This window comes from Phoenix dactylifera, chromosome 8, assembly GCF_051530095.1.
Source record: "Phoenix dactylifera cultivar Ajwa chromosome 8, Ajwa_hap1_PhDact_Kaust_v1.1, whole genome shotgun sequence".
NCBI lineage: Eukaryota > Viridiplantae > Streptophyta > Magnoliopsida > Arecales > Arecaceae > Phoenix > Phoenix dactylifera.
In genome coordinates, this window is record NC_143197.1 from 31,615,397 (window position 1) to 31,635,694 (window position 20,298).

General features: G+C 37.2%; 2 protein-coding genes and 1 non-coding gene across 5 annotated transcripts; 1 reads left to right on the forward strand and 2 right to left on the reverse strand.

Annotated features, from left to right (window-relative positions):
• Window positions 1-2,698: 2,698 nt before the first annotated feature.
• TRNAV-AAC (transfer RNA valine (anticodon AAC)) lies at window positions 2,699-2,772 on the reverse strand. The gene has a single exon. It is a non-coding gene; the product is annotated as a tRNA-Val (tRNA).
• A 38-nt stretch (window positions 2,773-2,810) lies between these two features.
• LOC103716971 (THO complex subunit 4A-like) lies at window positions 2,811-10,810 on the forward strand. 2 transcript variants are annotated; one of them, XM_008805192.6, is made up of 5 exons: window positions 2,811-3,147; window positions 3,330-3,476; window positions 4,810-4,878; window positions 4,958-5,142; window positions 9,872-10,810. In XM_008805192.6, exons 1-5 carry the CDS (start codon window positions 2,983-2,985, stop codon window positions 10,038-10,040), a joined length of 735 nt encoding a protein of 244 aa, XP_008803414.3. In that variant the 5' UTR covers window positions 2,811-2,982; the 3' UTR covers window positions 10,041-10,810. The 2 variants fall into 2 exon arrangements, with proteins under 2 accessions (XP_008803414.3, XP_008803415.3); XM_008805193.6 differs by having other exon boundaries at window positions 2,871-3,147; window positions 9,875-10,810.
• A 1,895-nt stretch (window positions 10,811-12,705) lies between these two features.
• Window positions 12,706-18,894, reverse strand: LOC103716972 (uncharacterized). 2 transcript variants are annotated; one of them, XM_008805194.6, is made up of 4 exons: window positions 18,755-18,894; window positions 18,160-18,395; window positions 13,630-13,719; window positions 12,706-13,425 (listed from the first exon to the last, which is right to left on the reverse strand). In XM_008805194.6, exons 2-4 carry the CDS (start codon window positions 18,261-18,263, stop codon window positions 12,912-12,914), a joined length of 708 nt encoding a protein of 235 aa, XP_008803416.3. In that variant the 5' UTR covers window positions 18,264-18,395; window positions 18,755-18,894; the 3' UTR covers window positions 12,706-12,911. The 2 variants fall into 2 exon arrangements, with proteins under 2 accessions (XP_008803416.3, XP_008803417.3); XM_008805195.6 differs by having other exon boundaries at window positions 18,160-18,329; window positions 18,755-18,889.
• Between the last annotated feature and the right edge of the window lie 1,404 nt (window positions 18,895-20,298).

Below are 20,298 nucleotides of genomic sequence, written 5' to 3' on the forward strand. Positions count from 1 at the left end.
ATCAGAATTTTTTTTTCAAAAATATCTTTATGTCGTAAAAATCCGTAAGTAAGATTTTTGGTATAATATATATTTCATACAGTTTTTACTAGATGCTTAACTAAATATAAATTATTTTGAAATATGCTATTTTTTTAATGATGAAACAAGCATATCAAAACCAATTTTTTAAATATCATATTTTTAATTCTTTATAAAAAATATTTTAGTGAGAAAAAAAATTGTAAACCAAATGGGTTCTAAGTATTTTTTATTTGAGACCTTCTCAATCAAGAACAGCAGATCAACACAGAAATATTTACTATGTACGGCAACAGAGCCAATAGGGCCATTAAATTGATTATTGTGGTATTGAATGATCATGGGAAAAGAGAGTGCAAGAAGGAAAATATGAATACAAAGCGTTTCTTTGATGTCCACCATTCGCTTTAGTTTCCTGCTATGAAAACAGCATACAATTTAGAGAAGCTAGGCTTTGACCCCTGATATGCTATTACCTGACTAACTAATTTACAAGCAAAGTACCCCCCACAGTCCAGAAGATTTAAAACAAAATAAATATAAATAAATATTAAAGAAAATAGAACATAAAGATATATATATATATATTAAATTTTTAAATCATGACTATTGAAAAAGAAATAATATTTCTTGCAAAGCAAATTATGTAAACAAGTAGTTGCATTATATATAAATACTAGATGGCACTAGTTGAGGAGAGGACAAGTAGATGAGATACAGGTGAGGTTCCTGTACTTGTTGCTTTGTAATCCTTATTCACTATAAATACCCAACCAACAGCCTTTCAAAACCAAAATTATCATTTTTCTTTTTTGTGCAAAAAAACAAAAAGTCAAATATTGAAAATAAATATAAGCAAAACACCCAACCCCAAACAAAACGATCGTTGTTTTGAGGAATATAGAGGAGGATCAAATCTTAGAAATTAATATGAGCAAATGCCGGTCCCCAAAATAAAAACCATAAAAGAAAAGTTTTTAAATAGAATCAAGCAAAAAAACTAAAGTTCAACATTTGATTTTATCTAGCAAATCCCATTCTCCAAAATTCATGTTTTAAAACATTGGAAAAAAAATTGACTAAGAAGATTGTGAAATAAATCAATAATTATATCTTGAGAAAGCCATCGCTCTTTCCGCGAACTTGCATTGCATTCAATTTTACAAATTGGCCGATCTGATGGGCAAGAAAATACATAAAAAGAAACCATCAAAAAAAATTCCTAGTAGATAAAGAGAACTAAAATGGATCTCAATTTAATATAGTCATATTTGCGTTGATTTGATCGAGAATCTTTACCCTCTTCTTCTTGCCAATATCTCTTGAGATAGCATCAAAGCATGTCTCTATCTCACTATCTCGAGATCAGTGGAGAAGAATGGAGGAGAGGTTTTTTTTAATTGATTTTGATTGAGAAGAATCATAATTAATTAAGAAATGGTAAATCTTTTTTTTAACCAATGCCCATTTTTTCACTTATATTTATTTGGAAAATTCTTGATAAGCAGGTGATTTTTTATTTCAAAATCTAACTCCTAAAATCATGAATGAGTAGAAAAAATTCTTACTAGTTAAGAAATGTTAAATCTTTTCTTTTTAACGAATGCTACTTTTTTTCCTTATATCTATTTGAAAAGTCCTTAATAAGTGGGGGGTTTTAAATTTCAAAATCACAATTGGAATGAGATGGTTTTGGATAATGTAGTAGTGTTGTTGTCTTTTTCTGATTTTTTTAAATTTTAGTGAACATTTTAGAGAGGCGAGACATTTCTTTCTCTCCTATCCATTTAATAGATAAGAAATATTCATGAAGAGAATCGATATTTCTTATTTCTTCTTTCTTTTCTTGTATATTACGAATGACGGGAGGGAATGTCGTATTTACTAATAACCAAATTTTATGTCTTTGTCTAAAAAAAAGAAGAAGAGCGCTAATTAGACAAAGATAGCTGCTAAATATATATACCAAAAACTCCTACAGAAATCAAAATGTTGTTTATTCGCCTCTTGATAGAATGTTGAATTTTACATGCTTGTTTAAACACAACAATTTAATGGTTCATTAGTTAAATAAACATGCCCCTCATTCAGTACCTGATTATGATTTGGGCAATTTGAGGTCTTGGGTGATCCGAACATGTGTTATTATTTATCAATCCAAGGCTTGTACAATTACTCCAAACAATGGCCCAGTAGACGCACTCCCATTTTTTTTATTTTTTTAAATACTAACCATGGCAAAGACTCTTTTGTTTTATTATAGCAGAATGTTATATAGAATGGTAATATGATTTTTTGTTAAGTGTTATTTCTTTCATAAAAGAGAAGAGGAGAGAGGGGAGAGGGGGGAGCAAAGAGGAGAAGGAGAGAAGTTTCTCTTTTCATGTAAAAAGTGCGCATACTTTTTTAATTCCATGGTTTTTGACACAATTTTTGATTATACATGGACATCCTTCAAGTGACAACATATATGAACGTGGCTAGGCTAGGCTTAAAGGCTTAAAGATATATTGATTATAGCATGGCTAGGCTAAAAGATATTCAATAAAAATATTTGATTAAAAGATAAAAGTATGCGGTTAAAATATAACATAATATTTTTTGCTCTTGCTTGGGAAAAGAAATGATAAACCATATAAATACTAAAAATGCAAATGAAAAAGGCTTAAAAGTAGTATGGCGTCGCCCGGACTCGAACCGGAGACCTTCAGTGTGTTAGACTGACGTGATAACCAACTACACCACGACACCTGAATGGAAATGAGTCTTGTATACTTCCCTATCAAACTATTCAGATCTGTTTTTCTTACTTCCACGCCCCGCCCCCCCCCCCCCCCCCCAAGTCTCCCGCAAAGCCCCCAACCCTACGGAAACCCTACCTCGTCTCTCCCGCCCCGCCATCCCCCAAAACTACCTGTTTCCTAAAACCCTAGCTATCTCTTCCAAAGCCGATCGACGACGATGACGAGCTCTTTGGATATGTCCCTCGATGACCTCATCAAGAAAAACAAGAAGTCGACCGCCGGCAGCGGTGGCGGCCGGGGGCGGGGGAGAGGGTCCGGCGGCCCCGCCCGCCGATTCTCGGACCGGTCCGGGAACCGCTTGGCGCCCTATTCGACGACAAAGGTACGCCTAGGGTTTTCCCCACCGATCCCAATCCCCCAAAGGACTCCATCTTGATCTCCATCTCCATCTCGATCTCGATCTCCTCGGGCGCAGTTGGGCTATCCGATGGCGCCCCTCTGGAAGCTAGTATAGGGTTTCTGATTTCCGTCTTGTTTATCGTTCATGGAAACGATTCGATCTAGGCGCCCGACGCGGCGTGGCAGCACGATATGTATGCGAATCAGACGGGGGGTCATTCGGCTCCGGCGGCGAGGGTTTCTGCTATCGAGACCGGCACCAAGCTCTACATCTCCAACTTGGATTACGCTGTCTCCAACGAGGACATCAAAGTAATCACCGATATTTTTCTAGTTCTAGTTCTAGTTCTAATGATTTCTCTTTGATTTCATTACCTAGATTAGTGGTGCTTTGCCGATTCTGACCAAATATTCTATTTTTTCTTTTCAAATTTTATTTTTCCGAGGTTAATATGACTTACCTTTGATTAAATAGCATGGTTCTCATTTATAGTTTTCAAAAAGCTGTTTAAACATCTCTGCTAGATGGCATCATTTATAAATGGCCGGTGGTTGTTTGTTTGCTGCGTGTGTATCAACCATGAAGTCTTGTTTTTGCTCTCTATATTTCATCCCCATCCCGTTGTTTTTGTGTATACTGGAATCTGTAGTTTTACTTTTAGATTTGGATTCCAAACTCCTTGTTTTGCATGTACTTTGTACTGCTTATTGTAGTTTGCCTTTCATTATGCTACTTTGTGCTGCTTATTGTAGAGTGAAGTATAGACTTTACATAGGATAGTTTGGAGCTTGGGAATTCGAAAATCCTCTGCTTGAGGAATGCGGGTTGTTGGTTTCCGACCAAAACAAAGGGTAAGGAGGTGTATGACCTGTGGCGCATGTAGGTGTTCTTTCATGCACGAGAACATAGATCTAGTATTCCTCACAATGCCAGGCACTTCACCATCAGCTGATAAAAAAACTTGCAGATCCAGCATACCACGTGTCCCTGTGAGTCCAATCATTCCTCACAAGATGTTCAGAAGAGTTTGAAGGGGAAGAATGAATATGGGCAATTTGGTTCAGTAACATTCTATACTCTCTTGTTGGAAACTCTGAGAAAGCAGCCAGTTGGTATAGTGCCCTTCACGTTCTGGACACTGTAGCAACATTTAAGAAGAAAGGTAGATACTTACATGATGCAATTAGCCCATCACAATGCATACTAGTGGAATGTGAAGAATAGAAGCAGTAATTATGGATTGTGTGTCCAAGTCATTGGTTGATGGAAAAGGAGTTCGATTGAAAAGGAAGACAAAAGATAGAGGCCGTTGGATGCCACACAACACCATTAAATCACACTCGCAAACCACAACCACACATTATTGTGCTCTTTATCTATCATGTTATTACTTTCATGAGTTTAAGGAAGTTTGATAATTCAGTCCATCCCAGTCCAACTTGTTAATGTGTTTACGGAAAGCATAGCATGCCAATGCATGCTATTCCCTTTATTTTTCTTAGTGAAGTCTGCATGCAGCTGGTTTCTAAGCAAAATCCTTGTTTTTGCTTTTTCTCTAATAGAATAAAATGTGCTGCATAGATATCCATCTTCTCATATCTCATGTTCCTTTCTTTCCTTCCTTCCGTCCTTTCTTTCTTGCAGGAACTCTTTTCGGAGGTTGGCGATCTCAAACGTTACTCGATCCATTATGATAGGAGTGGAAGATCAAAGGTATATCATTGAACTTGCGCCTAGCTTGGATGCTCTAATGCTTTTATATCTTGCCTCAGTCCGTAATCTCTTCTTTTAGGGAACGGCTGAAGTTGTTTTTTCAAGGCGGGTGGATGCTCTAGCTGCTGTCAAGCGATACAACAATGTGCAACTTGATGGGAAGCCAATGAAAATTGAGATTGTAGGAACCAATATTGAGACACCTGCTACTCGGCCGCAGATTTCAACCAGGGCTTTCGGAAGTATTAATGGCGCCTCCAAAAGGTTGCTACTTATAGCTCTTCAGCTGAGATATGCTATTTTCTATAGTTTTTATATTGAGACTGTTGCTTCTGAACTCTACTTATTTGGTGAATTGCTTTCATATTCTCTGAAAGACTTTTTCAACATGATATTCTTACTATGTGCATGCATGCATGTATACCCTTTGTTGTAATAAATTCCTGATAATTCTGTTTAAAAAAATTGTTCTAGTGCGATTGTCATGTATTATGTGGCTTTTTTGTCATACATCTGGTTCTGCCGAAGTGATAGCATGCAAATTTGTAATTCGAAGAGGGAAACGAAAGTAAGGATAATTAATTAATACTAAAATAACAAGTCAAGTAATTATTTTATAGTAATTAATTAATATTTAATTACTTGATTTGTTCATCACTCGACTTTTTACTTTTTTTAATTTTATAGTACTTTTTTATTTTTATTTTATAGAGTATTTTTATATTATATTTTATAGAGTATAGACATGAAGTGGTCATGATGCTTAAAGAAGTGGTCATGATTATCTGAACAGTCACATTAAAGCGCCACCAGTAAAATGAGAAACAGTATCAGTGCTGACATGGGAATATGAATCACACTGTTTGGGGATTCGTTGACTATTAGTCAACAAAAATATATTAAATTAGAGGGAATGCAAATGAAAATAAGGGTCTGCTTCACATAAATGTTTCCTGTCATTATTGTTTTTTGTTATTGTATATCAACGTTCAAGGAAGTAAAGAGCTGAAGATGTTTTTGATGAAAAAAATGTAGCATTGCAGTTGAAGACTCTGAATTCTTTTGGAGTTGTACGTAACCACCAAATTGTTGCGCATAACCTTAAAGTGAACTTTAATAAAACCACTGTAAGACTGGTTTTGCTGGAGACTTGTAAGTTAGTATATTGTCTGGTACACTTAATTGAGATAAACTTACTGGAGGCTTTGGTTGATGTAGGAATTTAATTGAGTTGAATTGGAGGGGAGCACTAAAAAAAAATCAAACTGAAGGGATTTGTATTCACAGAGTTAATATCCTATAAATTTGTAAGGCTGATAACAGGTAATAACTTACTAATCTCATCTTTGCCAAATGATCAAGATTGATGGGAGGTCAGCTATTTATGGCTTGTAAGTTTATGATATTTTGTGATGTAGGACCAATTGGCGATGACCTACAATGTGTTGGTGGACTTGGGAAAGGGATTTAATGACGTTTCAAGTCAAGAAATCTCTGGGTTGTCCTGTTAGAGAAAACATCTTTTTTTGGGTAATTGTAAATTTCAAGAGGGCCAAAAGTGTTCTTGTTCTAGGTGTTGGCAAGAGATATGGGTCCTAAGAACAAATTTCTAATAGTGATATGTTGATTGACAATTGTCCGCAAAAAGAAAAATTCAGATTAAAATAAAAGGCAAATAAGACTTAAAAGACTGCAAGTAAGAGTAAATAGAAAAACTGTGGAGATAATAGAAAAGAGTAGAGATCAAGAGAAGGGAGGGACATAAGGAGGAGGGGATAGAAGGGTCGAACCTAGCCTAAGGAGATCCTTTCTTCATTCAAAACAAATCATGTGCCGTGCTTCTAGTGGCTAGCCATAAGGTCCTTTTGATGATCTTACATGACTTGCAAGTAAACCGGGCCTCTTAACAAGCAAGAAAGTAATAATCAAAAACTTTTACCTTATCATTTAGCCAACCCAACAGATATGTAAAGTAGGACCCTTTTATAGAAATCCCACCTAGTCCAGGACTCTAAGGCCCCGTTTGGGAGATCTTTTGGAGGGCTAAAAAGTACTTTTTGGATGCTTTTTGTCCCTCCAAAAACTCTTTTAGATAAAATAAGGATGTTTGATAAAAATTTTGGAAAGTTGTTTTAGTTTCAGAAAGCTAAAAATAGCTTTTTGGAAGAAGTTCCATTTTAGAGCTTTTCAGAAAAGTACTTTTAGGCCCCGTCGGAAAGTTGTTTTTTTGACCAAAATATCCGTGATAAAATATAACAATTACACAAAATGTTCCTTTATAATCTGAAAATCTGCAAGAGGGTGAAAAATTAATTTACACTAATAATTATAATATTTTATATCTTTATTATTGTACTGTACTATAAATATAATATTATATGACATTATATCATAATACATTAATATGTTATGTTAAATAATTTAATATTATGTTATATTATGAAAAACTAATTTACGCTAATAATTATAATATTTTATACCTTTGTTATTGTATTATACTATAAATATAATATTATATTACATTATATCATAATACATTGATATGTTAGTTAAATAATTTAATATTATATTAAATTATTATGCTATAGTATACAATATTATATTACTATATTATAATAATATTATATTACATTATAGTAATATTATACTATATCATATATTTTTGTATTAATACATATTATATTTTATTATGCTATATTGTATAGTACTATGCAATGTCCTTTATGGTCATTTTGTCATACCAAAAGTACTTTCTTAGTTTGTTTACCAAACACATGTTAAAGTGCCACAACACTTTAAAAATATAATTACCCAATAACAAACAACTTTTTATAAAAGCTCTACTTCAGAAAGCTCTACTTTCCAAAGCTTTATTTACAAAAGCTCTACTGCCAACAGCTCTTCCAAACGGGGCCTAAAACCAATTCTAAGAATTACATGAATACAAGTCCGAAAAATACAAGAAAATACACACTTTTTTTTTAAAAAAATTCCATCATTTTGTGATCTGAAATGGAAGCTCTTGACTTTATGAATTATGTATTCCTTTTTTGGAAGGAGTGCTAATGTTTGAAGAACGACGAATTGTTTGCATTGTGTACCTTTTGAGACATACTTGTTTTATGTAATGGCTTCTTTCTATGACTTTATAAAAGGTAAACATTTGATTAACTAATCTTTTTTTTTGAATATATTTTGTTTTCCATCACTAAAAGTTAAGGCCTACTATTGATTCTTCTAGGCTAAGATGCATGTAGCTTCAAGTAGGGATGGTAATGGGTCAGGGATGGTAATGGGTCAGGGATGGTAATGGGTCAGGTATGCGTTGGGTAGGCCATCACCTATACCTGCCTCGTACTTTCCTTGGGGTAGGGTGGATAGATTTAGACTGTGTGGGTTGGATGGATATAGGTCAAATAATGCTACAAAAATCTTTTTTTTTAAACAAATCAAACAAATAAAAAAGAATATAAATATAAATGGTAGTACTTCACATAATATTCAACAAAATAAGAGTCAAAGACAGAGACCATAACAAACCAAATTTTCAATAATAATAGAAATATAATAAATAAAGATATTATTCTTTAGGAAGTCAGATGTCTCTTAAACTAAGAAAAACAATCAACTAAAAAATTGAAAAACTAAGCATCATGGCATGCAACCTTTTACATGTTCGATCTTTCTTATGAGTTGAGTGACTAGACAAAGGGTTGGAAGGGTATTTGTGAAGAGTTATATATATCTGGATTGGATTTGAGGCGGGTTTTACCATTTCCCACACTCACCCTTGATCTACTCTGGATTGGGTAAAACTTGCCCCATTAGGGTTGGGTCGGTCAGGTACCCAATGCAGCAGAGTAAATTGCCACTCCTAGCTTTAGGCGCATAGCTCAGCTATCAACTTGATGGAGGACCATCCATTAAGAAGGAATTTATGCACAATTATGTAAGGCACAAATATAGAAATTAGGGAATTTTATTTTTATGTGGATTCTAGAATTTTATGTGAACTCTAGAATTTCATTTTTATGTGGACTCTAGGATTTATCTTATTAAGGTTTTGGGATGGCTATATAAATCCATTCCTTTGGTAATTGAGAACACAATTTGCATTATTGAGAAGATAGATTATTGAGTTGTCTTCTTTCTCTCCCTCTTCTCTTTTCTCCCCTATTCTTCTTCTTCTCCACCCTCTCTCTCTCTCATTCTTCTTCTGTCCTGAAACTAGGAGGTTGGCTAATTAAACCAGCTTGTAAATGGGGAGGAATAGATAACTCTTCATTAGTTATATTCCATCAATTGACAGATGCAGAGAAGTGCATTTTCTAAGCCTTACTCGAGGTTTCTTTTCCTCTTCTTGGAGTCTGAAGGACACAAGAAACCTGATTTTTTTCCCCCACCAAACTTCTTCATTATATTTCTTACTGCCATTAGTTGGGATTAGGCTTGCTTTTCATTTTCATGAGATTTATTTGTGAAGCAAGATCTAGTAGTCAAGACTAATGTTTTTCAGCAAATTTAAGCAATTACAAACTGGAATATTCATCAACTTCTGTCATGATATAGCAGCGGAGTGGTGCCTATGCTTTATTTGCTTGGATTACTCCTGTTAGCTGTCATGATGAAAGGTTTGAAAATTGCCAAACTTTTTAGTTTTAATAGCCTGTCTGGCTTCTGTCAATGTAATCACCTTTAATTCGAGGACTGGCAGTCTTTTGAAGACATGCTGATCGATTACTGAATTACTTTGTTTTATGCCTGAAGAAGGTTCTTTATTATTTTCTCAATACAAGTCAAATCCTTCTTCAGAACAGATATGTATCTGTGTGTATTGCTTTTCTCAGGATTCCAGTTTTCTCTTTTCCTTCATTTGTGTTCTTGTTCCACTCTACTATTTCATTATGTTTATTTAGCTTGTTGTATATCTTTCTTCTGAAAATCCACTATTGTAGCAAACAAATTGGTCAACTGAACTGGCATTGTAATGCAGCAGTGGACCTGGGAGTGGCAGCTCTACAGGATGGCCACGAGGTGGTGGTGGTGGCCGCAGACGGGCAAGGGGCCGTGGACGAGGTAGAGGCCGTGGTAGTCAGGTTACTACTTCAGATCTTGATGCTGACTTGGAGAAGTACCACACAGAGGCAATGCAAATCAACTGAAAGCTTGTGCCATGGTGCTTTGTGTGTTTTCCTCCACTTGGTTAATTCTGCTCAAAATTTGCATATTTCTATAAATGTGTGACTATAGGTACTTATGGAGTGGGGGGATCACGACTCTTTAGTATTATTACTGGTATGTGGGACTCGGGATTTAGCTGTGGTTGACTCGTTTGGATTTCAACATGATACATCTGTTAAATGGACTAGTGATTGCCTCTTACACAATCGTGTAGTTTAGTCAGATTTCTGCCGCAGATCTTGAAGCTGACTTGGAGAAGTACCACGCACAGGCAATGCAAGTCAACTGAAAGCTCTCATCTTGGTGTGCTGCATCCACTTGCTCAAAAGTAGTTTATTTCTATAGTTGTGTGACATTAGGAAGTGGATCACGACTCCTTGGTCTTATTACTGGTTTGTGGGCCTTGGGTTTTACTGTTATTGGCTCCTTTTAGTTTCAACATGATACATCTGTTTAAGGGACAACGGGTGATTGCCCCTTACGCAATCATGTAATTTAGTTGGTCTTGCTTTCTTTAGATCCAACCCTTGCAGAATGCAGCCGAGAAGTCATTTGGTGGAGGTGATCACTCTTCAAAGTCATTATCAGGAGTAATCTGATACATGTGAATCTGTAGTTTCTTCTTTTACTTTGCAGGCCATAATATCTTTATGTTCTCTTTTTTAACATATTGATGATGTATCTTGAGTTTGGTGTTTTAAGTCTGAAAGCTGACACTTCTGAATTATAGCATTTTAATCCCTTTGTAGTATGTTGAGGACCGGTGCACCCTGATGTTGGAGTTGCATGCCGGATTACATCCTTTTTTATTGCATAATTTATGAGGTTAATCAATTCATATGGATGATTTTGATTTTTAAGGTGATTTGCCCTGGAAAGCCAACTACCATAATGCTGTGGTTTTTCACTACTTAAAAGCCAAAAGCTTAGAAACAGTTTTCATCACACATTTTTTACAATGTTAATGCTATCTGGGGCAACAATCAAATGGTGTTGATGATTTCTAGTTTACTCAAACTTGGATGATAGTTTATTTATGGTTGCAGCAGCTGGCAGTTTGCCTAAGCTGAATTCGGTGCCCATGTCATGCACAGGTACAGGTTGGAGTATCTAATTGTTGTTCAACCACGTTCAGGAAGTATTATGATTTCTTAAGTTTCCTGCAATATCCAGGCATGGTTGTGGAAATGCATTTGAGAAATGGAAAAAGCATTGCTTTTCTACAGAACTTGATGTTTTTGTAGTATCATTGCATTGTCATGCCATTGCATCTTCCCGTGACAGGATATTTGAGCAGGAGAGATTGTCAGGGTTCTGCAGGTTATTTGATGGATGAATCCAGGCATAGTTTCCCTTGCTTCTGCTTATGCTTTTCTGGGAACAAAATGAAAACCAGGAAAATAATAACTTGGGGCGGAAGGGACCATAAAATCCAACTGCTCTCCTTGAAGTGCAGCTTGTGCATGTTATGACATTGCCCCTCAATGATTTTGGCCATGGTAACTCAAAACTGGCGATCCAACGAGGCCAACAACTTGCGGTTCAGTGGGTTGTTATGTATATCCTAATGGAGAAAATATTCCGTGCGAGTGGAGCCTACAGGATTTAAGGCGCACGATTGGCGTGATGCAGGCTATAATTTCTTATCCAAAGGGCTTGGGAGAGGTCCATGGTTTTAGAGGTGGCAGATTACTTAAAAAAAAAGTGAAAAAAGTAAGAGAAAAAAATGAAGTATAAAGGCACGTCCAAGTGCTAACCGGGCTTCTACTGAAGTGCATATGATATACAGTATAGCCAATTAACCGGCCGGTGATTTTTATTTTCCCTCTAGTCTTTGGTTTTCTACACAAAAGATAACAATGATGAGCCCAGTGGTCTTACGTCTTAGCCGGTTAGGCTGTTATATAAATTTCAAATAATTTGGCAGTCTTTATGTTATCATCACAGTCGATTAACCGAATATACGTCGACAAACACCCAAAAGACATACAGATTGTCCATCGTATCTAGGTTTGGGATTTATCCTCAAGTCAGAGAGAAGTTGAAATTAGCCTCCGTGGCGGAAAAATGGAGGTGAACTGGAGACAAAAGGGGGCCTAATTTTGTTGGACAATGCTAAAAAATAGTTACTGTAACAAGTTTTGAAGCAAGCATGAGCCTTGATACCTGTACAACATCCAAGTATATATATATATTTTTGATGTAAATAACAAAATATTTTTGATGCAAGTATAACATCAAGTATAATTGTGGGGCTACCATGACATATTCTGCACAAATCATCTTCCAGGACCTGGAAGGTAACTGGAACTGAAAAAGGCACCATACAGGTTAGGCATACATGACTACCAATAAAGCACATACAGCAGCAAGCTCTAATCCATAGGACTTTGGGATGGATAAAAAAGAAACCCCAGAAACTGCCACCGCTTGGTGGTGGGTTAACAATGCAATGCAGCAACAATTTAGCGCCAACAATGTAGCGTGTAACAATGCAATGCACGAACAATTTAGCACTCATTCTAACCATTTGGTGGTGTGTTAACAATGAAATGCAGCAATCATTTAGCACTCATTTGCTGGTTTCTAGCTTCACAGCAACTAAAACCATGCAGACCGCAGGAGCACGAGATGAAAGAGAAGAAATGCACAAAAATGTCATGGAAGAATGTATATCAGCTGAAGTCAAAGAACATAGGTTTCAATCTTCAATTCTGGCCTCCATAAGTGCCCACCAGAGCAAACACTTCCATTAGAAAGTGAACCCACAATTTGGGAAAAAGCATCGACTAGCATAGCCGCAATAGCCCAAACTCACCTGCAGTACAAGATATCCAATGTTGAAACCAAGTTTACCATGAGTATCTTTGGAGAACACGACCAAAAATCCTGCCTGAGGGGCACTCATAAGACAGATGGCCACGCCCACCACAGTTGCTGCAGATAACAATACCAACCCAGCCATAGCTGATGCGACCTGGCTGGTCGCACATGCCGCGGACAGGCCCTCCTTGGATCTCCAATGCCAGGCTTGCCTTGGGACAGTCACGTGCCACATGGCCTGAAACATTGCAGAGATTGCATACTGGTTGGTTAGGGCATTCACGAGCCAGGTGACCAGTCTTGTGGCAGTTGTTGCAAGCCTTGTCATTGGTACAGTCTGCGGCAATATGACCTGGCTTGTAGCAGTTGTTGCAAAGCCTGGTGTCAAAGGTGGCTAGTCCTGAGCCGGGGCAATCACAAGCCAGGTGGCCTGTTTTGTTACACGTGTGGCAGACAGCTTCATTTTTGCACTCACTGGCAACATGTCCAGACTCCTTGCAATTCCAGCACAGGGTCACTGCAGTGCACTCTGCTGCAATGTGCCTGTCGGCAAAGAGTTGAGAGCAAATATTTATGGTCAGGTTGGAAATAATCAAATAACTGACAGTTGCTATACTGTATTACTGTATAAGCCAACAGCTCAAAAGAAGGCTCCTCACTTTCCGCACCTGTTTTAGTTTTCGATGATTTAATCCATTAAAATGTCGAATATCATATTTATTTTTGAAACCAAATACAATAACTTACCCTGGGAGTGCACAATTGTTGCAGACAGCTACATTTGGACAGCCTCTAGCGTAGTGTCCAGGACGCTTACAGTTCTTGCAGAGAGAATCCCTGGAAGAAAACAAACAAATTAAGAACGTAGAAACAACAACTTTAAAAATGTGTACAAGAAAGCATAGTGCAAATAAGTTGGTAAAATATCATTGCTAATAACAGCTTGACATGTTCCATGCCACTAAGAAATGTACCATCTCTCCAAGTCATGTAACTTACCATAGATGCATAATCCATTACCATCTTATCAGGGAAAAATATAAAGGCAACTGCAATAACTAAAGGTTATTATAAATTAGTTGAACGGTGCAAACTTATGATTTTTTTTTAAATATGGCAAAATCAAATTGCTTATAGATGAAAAGAACCCAAATATATCTTACTATTCATTAAACAAAGTGGATTCTCTTTCTAAATTTACTCATAAAATTTCTAGTCCAATGAAAAGTCCTCTATTTCTTGCAGAGTTAATTTTTGTCAAAAAATACTGTATAATTTGAGCTTCTTTCCACAAATGGTGCCAATTTAATGTATATACTCTACGTCCTCCTATAAATAATTAGCTGAACAGAAGAACAAGTGCAGAACATATAACTAGAATTTAGGGATAAAAGAGAAATCTCGCCCATTTTCCCAATCAAGATAAAAGTGTTGAACTTAGCTCTCAAGCAAGGCCTCCATGCACTTGTACCACCAAAATGACAAAGTTGCAATATTATGGGGGAAAAAAATAGAGAAAACAAATATTCATGGTACATAAGCAATTCCTCCAGAGACTAGACTTGAGCCTTAAGGCAATCCAAACCAGCACCTTTTAGACTAAATTCTAGCCATCTACAAACAAACAAAATGTGAGAAGGCAAAAAAGAACAAAAGAAAAAAGGCTAGTTATATTACCATGCTTGACTATGTAGGGCCTGATAACTCTCTCAAGGCAGACTCTTCTGGTAAATTGACGCTTCCACCTTCTTTTTTTTTTTGAACATATACAAAAAAGTGAAAATTGACTAATGGATTTCAAACCTATGCCCCTTTGAAGTATATTACAAACTCCTCATTAAAACTGAGGTGGCAATGGAATTTAGAATCAGACTTTCACAACTATGCATGTAACAAATCCAATCGAGCCTGTGAAAAACTAGCCAAATTAAAAATAAGCATAACATTAGACCTAATGTTGTAAATCCATAAGCAGATTATGATTTTGAATTCCTCCCTCCCCTTCCATCTCCCTTCTTTTTCTTCTCATTCTTGTCCTTGTGTTAGGTAAGAAAGATATCCACACAATATCAGTTCCCTAATGTAGATGAGCTTCTTTGCCTGATATCCAACATGTTTGCTGCCACTGGGACCTGATGCAGCAAACGCCATCACCATGGTGACAATAATCATCAATGATGGGGGAAGGAGGAGGGGGAAGAGGGCGAAGGTGGAGAGAACAAAAACAAAAGAAGAAGAAGAAGAAGTGGAGGGAATGAGGACAAGATTTAATGTGGGGTGGGGGTGGGGGTGGGAGGTGGTGGGTGCTGGGTGGTGGGGACAGATTCAAAAGAACTTTGCCTTCCCGAAACTATTGACTATCAACGTTACTGATGTTGTCATCAAGAGATGCTTCTGTTCGGTGTCGTCACTGGTCACTGGATTTGGGTGTTATCAACCCCCTCCATTTCTTCTTCTCCATTTTAATATGTAAACTTGGAGATACACATAACCCAATGGTAATAGTTGGTGAATGAGGATGCATAAAGCCAACCAATGGCTATGGTACCTAGAGATGCACCTGATCAACAAATTCTGACCTGCCTAGGGCCAAGCATTCGGCCAAAGACTTGCACTAGGCATAGTAGGCAGCCTGTGTGCTTGCCCCAAAATCTAAGTTGTCTAGGCAGGTCACCCAGCATTAGGCAGGGTGCCGCGGAGGCAGCCCCCAAAATCGGTTACTTGGGTCTACAACATGCAAGAAATTCCATCTCCGATGGGATGATTTGAAGCATAGAAAGAAAATGAGTTAAGCATTTCTATGTACAATGTTTGTGACGAAAGATAAAGTAGGACAATAAGGCATGTTCATTTTAAGAAGGTTCTGTAATAATGAAAAAATGGAAAAAAGAAAGACCGTTGAATCCTCTCACTAAAGATAACGCAAGAAAAATATACAAAATCTCTTCCCCATAATTTACCCACCTTTTCCCTTTCTCCCTATCAACACCTAACTATGCTACAGTCCTTAAAACTCTCATGATCATCAACTCAACAAATGCCAAGCTCATGAGGATGCTGCAGATGCTTGCAAGGACATTTGTACAACAACTATTGCACATATGGCTATTAATTTACCAGCTAGCTTTGAGTCCTTATTTCTAGGGCATCATTGGGTCTCTAAGCCATTGATTCTTAAGGTTGTGAGCCTTTGTAGGGTTTGGTACAACACATCATAATGGATGCGATTTTCAAAGAGTGCATGCGGTGGTAAATTGTGAGGCAGATAACAGAATTATATATCTAATGATGCTGTCCTTAGCACTTGAAGTTCCTTGTTAATTTCTCTCTTCTAGAACATTCACTACAGTGCTTGAATAATATATGATAGATCACCTAGATAAATGGTTTCTCTATCCAATTAGTGATTGGGCTCTCTCATCTTCTGCAACCAACTAAACCATGCCATGATAGTAGGATGGGTGATAGTTCTATTTGGTTGTCTTTCAAGATTTACCTTGAATGATGTTTCAAAGCCTTTGCAAGCCCTTGTTTGTTTTGCCAGCAGTCACTGTCAATCCCAATTTTAGCTAGGCAGATTGGTGGGTTTTGATAGCATTATGTTTCAGAGATCAGGCTCTCCTAGCCATAATGGCGATCCTTGTGAAGGCAATGGAAGCATCAAGGCTGATGGCATACTACACAATATCTTGAAATGGATAAACGCTCTACGTGTCAAGAAATATTGGTGGGAATGTGTGCTTCTATCTGATTAACCTAGACATTCGCATCCAGCTCCAAAAGAAAAGCATGTAGGGTACATGTTAGACATTTGAATACTTATGAAATTCTTTTTTGCAGTTTCTAGAGACTTTTGGGGAGCTAGACTCTGCTAACAATGAGTTAGACCTTCCATTTTAACATTAGTAGTAGGTAGGAAAGAAACATGTACGTTAAACAACCTTACAGACAATGCCTTGTAAATAAAATGGTATAAATATATTATTTAATTAAGATTATATTGTATCCTGGGTATCTCCATTTTTCTCTTGCCAAGCCAAACACTTAGATACCTATCTGAAACTAATTCTCATGTTTATGTCCATGCAACGTTGCTTTTATATTTGTTCTCACATGTCCTCACACAGAGGACGCAAGCTAGCTGGTTCTGGATTTAGCATGAAGTGCTTCACCTTTGTTATTATAGTAATTAACAATAAGGTGTCAAAGTGATCGGAGGCAATCACTTAGCCAAATAGGCAAAAATTCAAGGAAAAATGGGAGGGAACATCATACTTGGCTCTTAGGGAAGACCTTGACAGAGTCACACCACCGAGATGAGAAGAGTTGCAAGAGTCAACTTATGCTTTTCTGGAGAACCATCTTCATCAACTCAAAACAATCTTTTCAATAGATTTGCATTTATGTGGTGCTACAAATGGCTTGGCACTCAAATATTTTTGATAATGCAAAGGCAAGCTTCACAAATCAAAACAAGCAAATGTGCTAACCTGTCCAAGACTTCGTCAATTCATAATAAAACCCATCTGTGCATCTCTCTCTTTCTCTCTCCCTATGTGCGCATGTGTGTGTGGATGTGCACATATATATGGATTATGCTGATATGATAATGCAACCGATACATGTACTGCTAAGGGTTTTGATAAGAATAATGTAAAACTAAAAGCAAAATTGACGACAAAGATGACGACATTGTTTCATATATGAAAACAGTATTGCACCAAAATATTTGCTATGGTCAAACTAATAGTAGAAAAATAACATCGGAATTGATACAAACTTTGTTTGTTGCAAGTAAGCATAAGAAGTTATGCCTATGCTGGTTTTTTTATGCTATACTTAATAATAAAGCAAATGTTAATCAACATTCTGACAAACGTTCTAATAAAAAAATTCACAGCATTATCAGTATCAGCATTGAGTTTTTTTTTAAAAAAACATGAAATATTAGCCTTTAAAGGGCTTTAAATTCCAAATCCCATAAGATGATGCATTGGCTAGTCCAGTGGTCCATGACAGCAATTCTGGAATTTTAAACTCATGCCCTTCCATTAATAATCTATCCATCTCTAGTAGTACTTCTGTAACAACTTTGAAGAGAAGAGATTTCGCAATTCCCAACATTTAAAATGAAAAAATATGGATAGATTGACTCTTAAGTTACAAAATGCAAGTTCAATTCGTTATGTTTTGAAAAGAACAAGATTCCATCTACGAAGAGTTCCAAGAATGGAACACTTGAAAGCAAATCCAGTAACCTAAATAAGGCAAGCTCACCAGTAGCTGCGGCGTTCGCTTCTGTAAGGAGCGTCACGATAGGACATGCGATTGGTTCGGAACAGACGTGCTCGAGGAGGGTTTCTGCTGCCATCTGGACTCATCGTGATAACCCCACAAAACCCTGCGTGCCCACTAAACAACCCCTCCTGCCACTCCAACTCCACCCCCTGTTTTCAAAACCCAGTGAGTCCAGATCCATGCCAACCAAACCCTAGCCTGCCGTAATCTCCACTCTAGGAAAGAATTAAAACAGAATCAAAATCGTATAGCCTATCATGCATATAAGCAGTATAAAGAAAAGCAAACCAATCGATTTATCAAAAAGAATTCAGTCTCTTTTCGCCAAGAAAACAGAAAAAAATCTTGGATAATTACAATCAGTCAAAGATCTGAGCGTTGGTACCTAAATCTGGGAGCAGAAAGGATTCAGACGACTCAAAAACCTAGCCCTAAACGAAAAAAAGATAAATAAATCAAGAAACCAAAATTCCATGCTCCCATCTATCAATCCCAAGAAATCTCGAATGCCACACAAAGTACGAGAGAAATGCCACGAATCGCAGGTAAAGGAGGGTTGAGTTGGGGCCAATACCTCGACCTCGAGATCCCATGCAACGAGGGCTCCTCCCTTGGGCCGCAGCGCTCCGGAGAGGAAGACGATACACGCGAGCAACGGACAAGGGTGAGGGAGAACTTAAATAGACGGACAACCTAGGAGCGAAAAAGGAGGACGTGATCCGGATACCGATCTTTTGGCGGAAACTAAAGCCCCGTAGGCGCCCTTTGAGTTACGAAGCGAGTGAAGAACAGCTTGGCCCATCCGTTGGATACTAGTCTTGGTGGAGTGGGCCGCCTCCATCATGAAGTCTGGATATTGGGTCATGACCAGGCTCTTGCTAAGCCCAGGGAATCATCTTGACAGCCCTTGTCCGAACTACCAGCCTAATAGCCCTAAATGGCATGACACGGGGATGTATGGCTCGAGTTCTAAAGCATGTGTCTAGCTGGCATCATGGCCAGCACACGAATAAATTTCTAAAATCATCCGATTGATATGGCAGCCGAGAATTGGTGCAGTAATCAAAGAATCGATAGTGCAAATCAGGGTCGCTCGACCAATCACCGGCTTTCGTATCGGACCAGCGAATCGAGCAATGATCTAAAATGAAATTTAATATTTTTGATTTTATAATTATGCCATTCTTAGCCTTTTGCCCATGATTAAGTAATCTCTATTTAGTATTTTATAGGCAGCATGTTCGAATGTTTTTAATATCCATGCAGATATATTCTTGTCAGCATAGTTGGCACGCCATCTTGATGCATCAATTGTCATATTTGCATGGCACTAATATATACAAACAAACAAATACTTTTGATGGATATCGAATCATTATTAAATTATTTTATCTGTGGAAATATTGGCTTGGCCTGTCTAGAACTTAAACCAAGCTAGGGGATTCCCTGATTTATTCATGCCATCTCGATATCTATAACTAGAGTCACCCTTGGCTGTGATAGCTTATATGCTCATGATTTCCATGTCTTCTACGCGCAAATTGCTTACTGAACCAATACTTACATTGCATACTGTAAAACATGGTTGTCAATATTAACAGGGGCGGCTCAATATATTCTGGGGCCTAAGGCGAATCCAATGAATGAGGCATTTTTTTAATAATAATTTTTTTTAATAATATTTTTTTTAATAAATATAAAATACTTAAAAAAATATATGAAAATAGATAGCTATCAAGTACACTATTTCAACCATGAATCTAACAAAGATAGACAAGAAGCCTTTTCAATTTAATATAATTCTTGAATGGAAGCACATAAAAGTAATTATTCTAAGTGAAGGGCCATGAAACTGATTAAATAACTGAGATAATACTTGGCAATATTGTTTACCATGTCAAGCAAGAGCCGGATAGGAAAATGTCATCTCATGGCACTTCATGGTCAAGGTAAAGAAAAGAATTTGTCCATAAAGAAACCTCAGAAAGTAGGGTTATTATGGGAAATTCACTCCATCAAATTGATAAAAGTCTCATCCCACATCCCACCGTCTCCCCTTCAAGTGAGTACCCAAGCAGCAACTGCAACATCACGGCACAACAGCCATTCAACCCCCTC

Excerpts from the sequence above, each read along its gene's own strand:
- LOC103716971 (XM_008805192.6), top strand. The coding sequence starts at position 2,983 with ATGACGAGCTCTTTGGATATGTCCCTCGATGACCTCATCAAGAAAAAC. Across the intron at positions 3,148-3,329 it reads CGCCCTATTCGACGACAAAG|GCGCCCGACGCGGCGTGGCA; the intron begins GTACGCCTAGGG and ends GATTCGATCTAG. Across the intron at positions 5,143-9,871 it reads ATTAATGGCGCCTCCAAAAG|CAGTGGACCTGGGAGTGGCA; the intron begins GTTGCTACTTAT and ends ATTGTAATGCAG.
- LOC103716972 (XM_008805194.6), bottom strand. The coding sequence starts at position 18,263 with ATGAGTCCAGATGGCAGCAGAAACCCTCCTCGAGCACGTCTGTTCCGA. Across the intron at positions 13,720-18,159 it reads AGCGAACGCCGCAGCTACTG|GGATTCTCTCTGCAAGAACT; the intron begins GTGAGCTTGCCT and ends GTTTTCTTCCAG. Across the intron at positions 13,426-13,629 it reads AACAATTGTGCACTCCCAGG|GCACATTGCAGCAGAGTGCA; the intron begins GTAAGTTATTGT and ends CTTTGCCGACAG.